The 9,470-nt window shown below is 37.6% G+C and overlaps 1 protein-coding gene across 1 annotated transcript; it reads right to left on the bottom strand.

Moving 5' to 3' along the window:
• Positions 1-6,471: 6,471 nt before the first annotated feature.
• On the bottom strand, positions 6,472-7,506 carry LOC124367203. The gene has a single exon (XM_046823855.1). It carries the CDS (start codon positions 7,504-7,506, stop codon positions 6,472-6,474), a length of 1,035 nt encoding a protein of 344 aa, XP_046679811.1.
• Positions 7,507-9,470: the final 1,964 nt, after the last annotated feature.

Below are 9,470 nucleotides of genomic sequence, written 5' to 3'. Positions count from 1 at the left end.
ATAATAGACGCTTTAAAAAGAAAATTATAAATCATTACTTCTTTTTATTGATCTAGCCAAAGCTTTCGATTCTATAGATAGAAATTTGTTATTTAGTAAACTTGAATGTATTGGAGTCCAAGGGATGGCCTTAAATTGGTTCATAAGTTATTTAAGCGGTCGAAACCAAGTTTGTGTGTATAAATAATATTAGCAGTGAACCTCAGGAAGTAAATTATGGAGTGGTTCAGGGAAGCACGTTAGGTCCTTTATATTATTTTTAGTGTATAAAAATAACCTAGATAAACTGAAATCTCACAGGAAAACTACTCCTGTTTGCAGATGATACAGTGGTAATTTCATAGCGAAAAAACTTGGCATGAAGTATATGAAACTGCTTCCCAAGAATTAAATTTATTACATAAATGGTTTTCTGACAATATGTTAACTATGAATGTCAGTAAAACAAAGTGTTTACCGATCGCACTACGCGCTGCGAGCGGGCCACCTTGCGGACCTGCGGCTGCTGCTACACTCGTGCGTTGACTCTCTCAATACTGCATGTGAGTGCCAGCTGATAGAGAGGGTGGACCAGTACAAGTATCTCGGTGTAATTATTGATGCAAAACTCAAGTGGGAACCTCACGTTAATTGTATAAAGTCCAAATTAAGGAAATTAATTTATATATTTCGTCAATTAGGCCAAATTCTATATTATAATGAGTTAAAAAACAGTTTACTTTGCGTATGTACAGTCCATTTTACAATACGGTATCATCGCATGGGGAGGGGCCTATAAAACTACATTAGAACCATTAAATGTTATTCAAAAATCAATAATAAAAGCAGCTTTTAATAAACAAAGACAATATTCATCTACTCTGTTATTTATGGAGACTGATATTTTTACAATTAGGCAGTTATTTATTAGGACTGTACTGGTCTACACCTACTCTCATAAAGATGCCGTCCTCACCCCTATTGTTCACAGTTACCCTACAAGAAACGCTGTGAGTGTGGGCTTGCAGGTCCCTTTAATTAAACTGTCTATTAACCTCACTAACGCATACTATGTCGCCAACGAACCACTGTACAGACACTTTGCCTTCTGTGATAAGGGACCTGCAGGACGAGCCTGTTAGTGGCTTCAAGCGGCTGGTCACTGCCTGGCTTCGTATGATCGGTCCGGACGGTGCTGAGGCCCTCCTCTCCCCCACTTACCGTTACCAATGAAAACAACGAAATCATTGCTTATTACTAACTTTTACTACCGATACAGTCATTAACTTCCACTCATCACTGTCATCCGTGCGTCATCGTCTCTGAGATAATGTATTTTTTGTTTGTCCATCTTCATTTGTTATTACCGTGTTTGATTTAAATGCGTGCTAAGATAGCATATTCTAGTAATTTTTTGTGTGATTCTGATTAAATGTTATACTTTAAATTATGTATAGACTGTCAAGTTTTTATTTTTTTATTTTTTTAGTTAAAGTTTTCCTTTAGTTCATTTCTGTTTTTATTTATTTATTTTTCATTAACATATAGCATTTCTTATTTTATTATTAATACTTTGTACATTCTAGATTTGAACTGGACAGCACGCACAGACTTTGTTCTATGTGCTGTCAATTTTCATGCATTAACATGTACAAGTTGTTGGAAATTTGTTTTTGAAAATAAAATTTATTTGAGTTTGAGTTTGATTATGAAACCTTCAGAGAACCTCTCTGAAAACCCTCGGGAGGTATAATAGTTAATGATTCTACACGGATTTTTTTTTTTTTTGATACATACACACTTTCAGAAACGGTTACATTGAAATGTTTAATGAAAATGACGAACAATTAAAATTTTTTACAGATAGCCAAGCAGCTTTGAAACCAACGGACTGTGCGTCAACTCTTAACTTGTCCTGGATTGTTATCAGGTCGTTTAGGGACGGAATGGCTGATGCCTTGGTAAACCTGCCTCGACTTTCAAAAGACAAAGTCAAATAGTTTATTGCGAAAACATGTTAACATGTATAGCAAACGTCTAAAAATTTAAATTAAAATAATTTTGTCATTTATCCCGCAATATCCATTCTTACATACAGTTTTTACATTCTTTCAGTCTCATTCATTCGCCAATTCTATCTACTTCCAACGTCGGGGTCAGTCTTGTAAATGATCAGTCTCTCAGTTGTGTGCCATAAATTCGCCGACATTATAAAATGCCTTTGACGCTAAAAAGCGTTTGAGGCGAATTTTTAACGCTTTAGGCGTTGGGGAACTTTTGATGGAATGTGGCAATCTGTTGATTAAATGAACACCAGCCTGTGAGGGCAAGTGATCATAAGCAACCGTTCTGTCTTTCAGTTCGGTAGCTGTCTCTGCCTCTAGTCTCATACTCATGTACGTCTCGGCCCCTTATCAAGGCACATCTTGACTTGTTTGCAACATGTAGAGAATCGGCAGAGTCAACAGTTGCAATTGTTTGAAAGCTTGTTTGCAGGATTCTCTGAAATTTATTTTTGCAATCATTCGAATTGCTATTTTTTGCAATTTAAACGCTCTTAAAAATTGATTGTTTGTGCATGTCCCCCACAAAATCAATCCGTAGGAAAGGTGTGGATAAATCAGACCATAATACGCCGTCATCAGTACTTGATTAGGGCAGTATTTGGCTAGGGACCTCAAAACATAAATGCCTGAAGACAATTTTTTCGCAAACCGAATCGGTGTGTGTATTCCATGTCAACCCTCGATCTAGGTGTATATATATACCAAGGAACTTCGCGGTATAGATTTCTTCTAGCATGGAATTTGCTAGCGTGATACCCGGGCCGTTTTCTGATTCTACAGAGCGCAATGAAAAATTCAAAAAGTTTAATTTAGAAGAATTTGTTGTTAGATTGAGGCTTTGAAAGTACTGGATACAGTTGTTGAGGTCAACAAATGCCTGTTGTTGAATTTCCGTCTTTGAATTTCCACTGAAGCACACAGTTGTGTCATCAGCGTACTGCACGAGTTTTCCATGCATAAGTGATGATTCTATGTCATCGACATAGACTAAGAAAAGGATTGGACTGATAATGGAGCCTTGAGGGACCCCATAGCGCATTTCAATTGGGTTTGAAACTTGGTTTTCAATCTGAACAACTTGTGATCGATGACTTAGAAATGAACTAAGCCACGATAGGGGCACGCCTCTAATGCCATGGGATTACAATTTGTCATGCAGTTTGGTGTGGTCTATGCAATCGAATGCTTTAGTAAGGTAGAGAAACTCACCAGTTGTGGAATTTTGACGTTCTATTCCCTCCATAACCATGTCGACCAGACTCACGACTGCTTCTATTGTCGACTTGCCCTTTCTAAAACCAAACTGGTCCTTTGAAAGCTGGTTGTGTTTATTTAATAACTGAAGCATTCTTATTAAAAAACAGTTTTTCAAAAATTTTGCTCAGAATAGGCAAAATTGAGACAGGCAGATAATTGTTAATTGACATTGGATCGTCTTTTTTAAAAATCGGATTGACTTTTGCGATTTTTAGGAGGGAGGGGAAAACTCCTGTTTTAAAGGATAAATTGACTAATTCCGTTAAAGGGCTCATAATAATATGCTTGGAGCATTTCTTTATGAGCCACATAGACATCAAATTTAGGTCATTTGATTTTTTTGGCTGGGAGCTGCTGGATAATTCTGTCAACACGACAGGGCTTCAATTGTTCCTAGGTGAGAAGCCTTTAGGACACTCACGAAGTGAGTTCACACTGAACATGAAAGAGGGTGGAGACTGCACCTGGTCTGAGGATGAGGAGGCTGATTCTGCAATCATCTTCCTCCATGGTGTGGTCTGATCTTCCCTTCTTTGTTAGATCGGTGTCTTCTCAGGTTGTGGGTCTGACTAATGAATATTGTCACCTGAAGAAGCATCGTAAAGAGTTGTCTTTTTCCGGTAGGATCTGCTCTGTGTATTGTTTGATGGCTAGGAGGAAACTGCTGAACACGCCATCTTTGGTAGTCTGATCAAGGGTGGTGAATTTCCCCAGGAGGAAATTGTTTTTGGTGGTTTATAGAACTGCTGAAGCCATAAAAATTGGCTAACCCTGAAATATACTTCTGGGGTGCGCAAAACGTCCTTGAGGCTAAAGTGCATAGCAATAAGGAAAACAAGACATTTTAGGGTTAGGCTACACAGCGTCCAATCCTTGCTTAACACAATCTTAAGATTTTATTATTTAAGTCGAAATGACTATGAGGTGGAATAAGATATTGTTGAAAATAGCAAGACAGGCCTTTTTGCGATCAATGATATAAAAAATGAACATCAGAAATTAAGGCCTAAGATTGAATTGTATTTTTACGTGACCATTGCTTACATATTGTTAAGTGTGCCGTTATTTCAGAACTGTATGTTGATCGTCTAGGCTTAAGTGTTATAGTTAGGGAAATTTCGGAACTATATCTAAATTATTACTTTATCTTTTCCTTATCAAAGCTGGTTAGGTTTGGATAGGGAAAATCTAGTGGCGGATCCACGGTAAATAACACTTTGAATGCCCTCTTTCGATCGCGACTACACGAGGTTGCATTCTAAACCTGTCTCCACATTTTCCAACACCATTTTTATCATAATTTCAATTTTTCATAAGGTGTTTTCCAGATATTTCCACCAACAGTCAATCTTCTTCGAAATCACTGCCTTCCAACCCATCGCCATTCCACGCACAACAGCCTTGGACATTTTCCTGCAGGTAATTGTATTACAGTTATTTTGCTTTGAAGTATTTTTATACTTATTTACCTATATAAACTATAAATATGTATAGTAATTCTTCGACCGTTACTTCAAGTTACAGTTCAAGTTTTGTACTTAAATTTGTGTAATTGTTGAATTGTTCATAAGTATTTTAATTTTATAAAATGTTTGAGTAGGATACTTCATATTTAATAAGCATAGTTCTTAATGCATAGTTTTAGAAAAGTGGCATGTTTTATTTCTAATCCAATAGTTTACTACATATTTTTTCGTGCAATAACCGCTATTGGGAAATAGTTTCTAAAAATATTATTAAATATCGGTTTTAGCTTAGAGCATACATTTTTCTATCCATAGTAAATTCCTAGATTAGAAAATTAAGAGCTTTAATAAAAGACTACTTTTAACTGTACATTTTAGTAAATATTAAGTATTCAGAGCTTTACCTGTAATCTATTGCAGATATCAAAGTCAACTGACAGAAATATTCAGAAGAAAATTCAGCAACTTTCACTTTCTCAACTTCAATAGACCTGTGAGCGAGAATATAGAATATTCACCCTTCCCTCTAGAGCGGTGGCAAAAGATAAGTTGACATAGTCTGGTACAGAAAAGGCATCGAATTGGTTGTGAGTCAAATTATGTTCCTCACAATGAATGTGAATTTGAAGAGGTTCAAAATTTGATTGTATACCGCAAATGTTTTGCTGAAAAATCTTTACACAAGTCGAGGTAGAAATGAAAGTGTCTCTATATACTGGAAGGAAATGTTGATTTAACCTAGATTGTAGTCATGTGTTGAGTTAGGTATCCAGCTGAGGAAAAGATCACGTTGCATACATCAAAACGTAGCTTTACAGATTTTTTGGTCACCGAATAATAGAAAATGTCCAGAAAAATCCTTCCATGATCAAAAACAACCTTTAAACAAAGAACATAAGTGAGGTAGGCCTAATTGTTTTTGGCTGGCTTGCTATTAGTGGTAGAAGAAATGGGTAGATGCCAGCCTGATTGAAGTTTAGCGTTGAGTTTTCAGGTTATTAACAACTTGGATAATTGTTACTCCAAGGATTACTTTAGTAATTCTGGCAAATGGCGTAGTAAGAGTAGTACCACATTTTTATGTGTGCATCTTCATTTAAAAGTGTATTAATTTCACATAGGTATTAAACTCGCTAAAATGTGTGATTGACTAACACAATTATTTGCCACTTGTTTAACTTGAAGGATTGTTAATCAGTTGGATGATATCATAGATATCCAACAAGGCACATTGGTGATATACATACACACAGGGGTCGCCTAACACTCCCTGAACGTGACATATCTTTTCATGGAACCCTTCTTATTTAATAATCTTCAGCTGGCAATGAAAAGTGCAGCTTTAAGAAAAAGGTTAGAGTTTTTCTGGTTGAAAAGCTGGAGGGTTTACATTGTTCAGGAATTTCCGATTACCTTAATAGCATTAAAACTTAGATTGATAAGGTTCATAGTATTGACGAGTGTGATATTCATCATGTACTTAAAAGATTCAGAAATCAACAATGTTTATGTTCCCGTTGAGCTAAAACGCGACAGTTTGGAAATATACCTTGTCGACCTCTAAACTTTGGGACAATACAATTATACCACCTTAAAAAAAGCTAGCTCACTTTTGGAAGGGAATTGGTGGGGAGGTAGTAAGGAAAATGACCCGATCATGTACACAATTTCAAACATTTCTTTCCTGTATTTCCTTTACATACTCAGTTCTTAATGGCATGAAACTGGATCATCACCACTACATAAGTAATGACCGCTCCTGCGGTTCCAGTCAGTGTGGAGTTACTAATGGGAAAACACCCAAGCGCTGAAAATCTTCCATTATGTTTCCTCAATTGCACTAGGACTCCTTCCAGCAATTCCACCAGGGTTGGATCCAAATCCACGTTGATCAACTTGCAGATCATCGGGGCAGTCTCGTCAGCCATCTCTGTCACCAGTGCGCTTGGACGTACCATCAGGACCAGGTGGGTGACATGGGCGATGATCCAAGCCGCGTCAAAGATAGCGATCACAGTCCGACCGTGCATTAACAAGAGGAAGAAATAGTAAAGAGTGATTGTGACGTGGACAACCGATGTGAAGAATGAGGCCATCAGCTGATCTCCGTAGAAGATGTTGGCTTGTTGAACAGCTTCGCACAGTAGCCAATAGGTGTCCATGAGGGACTTGACACTGCAGGTGGAGTGACTTCTGGCACTTGGGGAGATGTTGACTCCTGAAGGAGACCCTCTGATCATCCCTTGTTCACTCCTATTCCGGATCAGTTCCTCCTTGATCTTGACGTTAATGGCCCTAAACCTTACGGCAATGCTTTGAGCAACCTGGGTAAACTGGAGGAACAGAGCGGCTTGAGCAAAGTACATGATGAGTGCTGGAGTGTAGCAAAGTGACTTGAACTGGTCTTGGCGTGATACACTTGGTCGAGCCGTACAAGACAAAACACTGTTACAGACAATGAATGATAAATTCACGATACAGACGATAAGTACTTTTACTTTGCCTTTCACCTCTGGCAAGTCCTGTTGAAGGTTCCGGCCGACATCCTCCAGAATGTCAAGAACCTTAATGAACCTCTGGTACTTCCAAGAACAGCTGCAGAACATGACTACTGACGTGAGGTTGAGAGGGAGGAGGTCTAGAAGTACTACCAGGTACGCGTTATCACTTACCATACGTACTGGACGACCAGCGAGTTTTCCAACGTAGTCCGTGTACAACCCCAGTACCGTCACCATTACCTGTATTGCGTTGAAAACTAAACCCCACAGGAAAAGTGGAAGAGAAAACCTTGCACCCCTTTTATTCTTCTTTGGGTCCGAAGAAACGTCTAATGCAAACCCGCCAAATAACTGGCTAAAACTAAGGACTTCTTTAGGAAAGTGATTCATGCTGTAATTCGGTACTGAACCAAACGACCACAACGGACAATGTAACTTGGATTTGCCGAACGTAACTGAACGATCGATAATACAAACGTTGCTTGGTAGCATTAGTGCCCGGCCACTAAATTACTCTAAAATTAATAACACTTGCTTTGGAAATGTCACTTGAAAAACGTCACTTTATTTTGTAATAATGGGATGAGTTTATAGATCGGTGTTTTACATTTGTGCTTATGATGAGAAAACTGATTTCAGGGGGAAATCGGTAATGGAGTAAAACAATAGTAAGAGGATTTGCCAAAGTAGAAGATATTTAAAGGCAATTTATTTGTCTCTTGAGGTTATATTTTATTGATCTGGGTGCATTTAGGGGTACTGTTAGCTCTTAAAAGTGCAGTTAGTGTGTCTGCTGCTCAACAATTATTCTTGATTTCAATATATGTCTTTAATAAGGTGCCTATGTCTTTAACGGAATTGACTGTGCCTATGATAAGATAGGTTTTAGTTTATAGATTTTTAAATCAATATGTTGAAATGACGCTTGCAATGCAATCTTGTTAATTGTTTTACTGCAATAAAGAATTATTATTATTATTATAAGGTGATTTAAATTGTTATTTGTTATTAAACGTAATTTCAATTATAAATTCCAAAATATAATCTTAGAAATGATGTAAATCATCGGGAAATGTTAAAAACTCCTTTTAATGTTTGAACCAAGTTATAGTTCAACTTTGTAATTGTAGCACTAAAAAGTCTCCCCAGAAGGGTTCACTTCTTTCTGGTTTATATCTTCCAGTTGAACCTACAATGTGTACAGCAAAAACCGCTGTGTCACTTAAATCTGGGCAACCTTATGGATTAGAAGCAACATTACTAACCGCAAATGTCGATATTCTGGATAGGTCTAGTCTACTGCGGGAGATGACTGTTGGAGTTGGTGGGGTTTGTTCCCTATGAGTCAAAGGTTATAAAAATCCCCCCCTTTTCAAAGGGGATTACGGGAGGGGGTTTATCATTCAAAATATCCAAAATGTATTGTAATAAGTATGGTGAAGGTTGTACATTGACTGGAGAAGTTTAGCTCCAGATCACCTTCTATTTAGTGCAGTGTCAAACTGACAAACTTACCCCACGACTTAGGCCTACTGTCCGTCTGAAGAGTCTAAACAAGTTGGCGACGAAGACGCTCAAAATGAACTTCTACATAGTTTCGACTTCAAAGACACCTAGACTTCAAAATATAGTGTAATCTAGGTGGAGAGGTTATCTCGTTGCCTCATGAAGTGTAAAGTTGTTGTATACACAAAACTTAGCTATGGTCGGAAAGGTTGATTCAATGTTGAGTTTAATTCCAGTCCACCTTCTTCTTAGTTCATTAACTTGGTACCTGTGTATAGATCTGCACTTACGAAGGCGTGGGGTGTATTTGCACTTTGCCTTTCTAATTCTAAAACTTGTATTAAAGCGTACAACGGAACATGTTGAAGAGCATTCGATTCTTTGTGGGATTTTATTTTGTAACTTACAGTCAATTAAGATAACTTCCTTGAGCCCAAAAGAAGTAGAAATAATAATATGCTTGAACGCTCCGCGGCGAATTAAAGCATTTAAGGTTCGGCATTTAGACAACTTTGTAATAATTTAGCGTGCGATTAATTAAAGTTTTGAAAGGTCGTCATTTTGTACTGAATTAAGATAGAGGGATCTGGTTTGCGGCGTTGGTCTTTACAAGGGCCTTTAAATTGATACATCACTCGATGTGGATTCCATTTTAAGGTTTTCAATATACCCTCCCCATATACCGCGAGCATCAT

The sequence above is a fragment of the Homalodisca vitripennis genome, chromosome 8, assembly GCF_021130785.1.
Source record: "Homalodisca vitripennis isolate AUS2020 chromosome 8, UT_GWSS_2.1, whole genome shotgun sequence".
Lineage (NCBI taxonomy): Eukaryota > Metazoa > Arthropoda > Insecta > Hemiptera > Cicadellidae > Homalodisca > Homalodisca vitripennis.
Note: the sequence above shows the minus strand (reverse complement) of the source record. Positions and strands in the feature narration are given on the sequence as shown.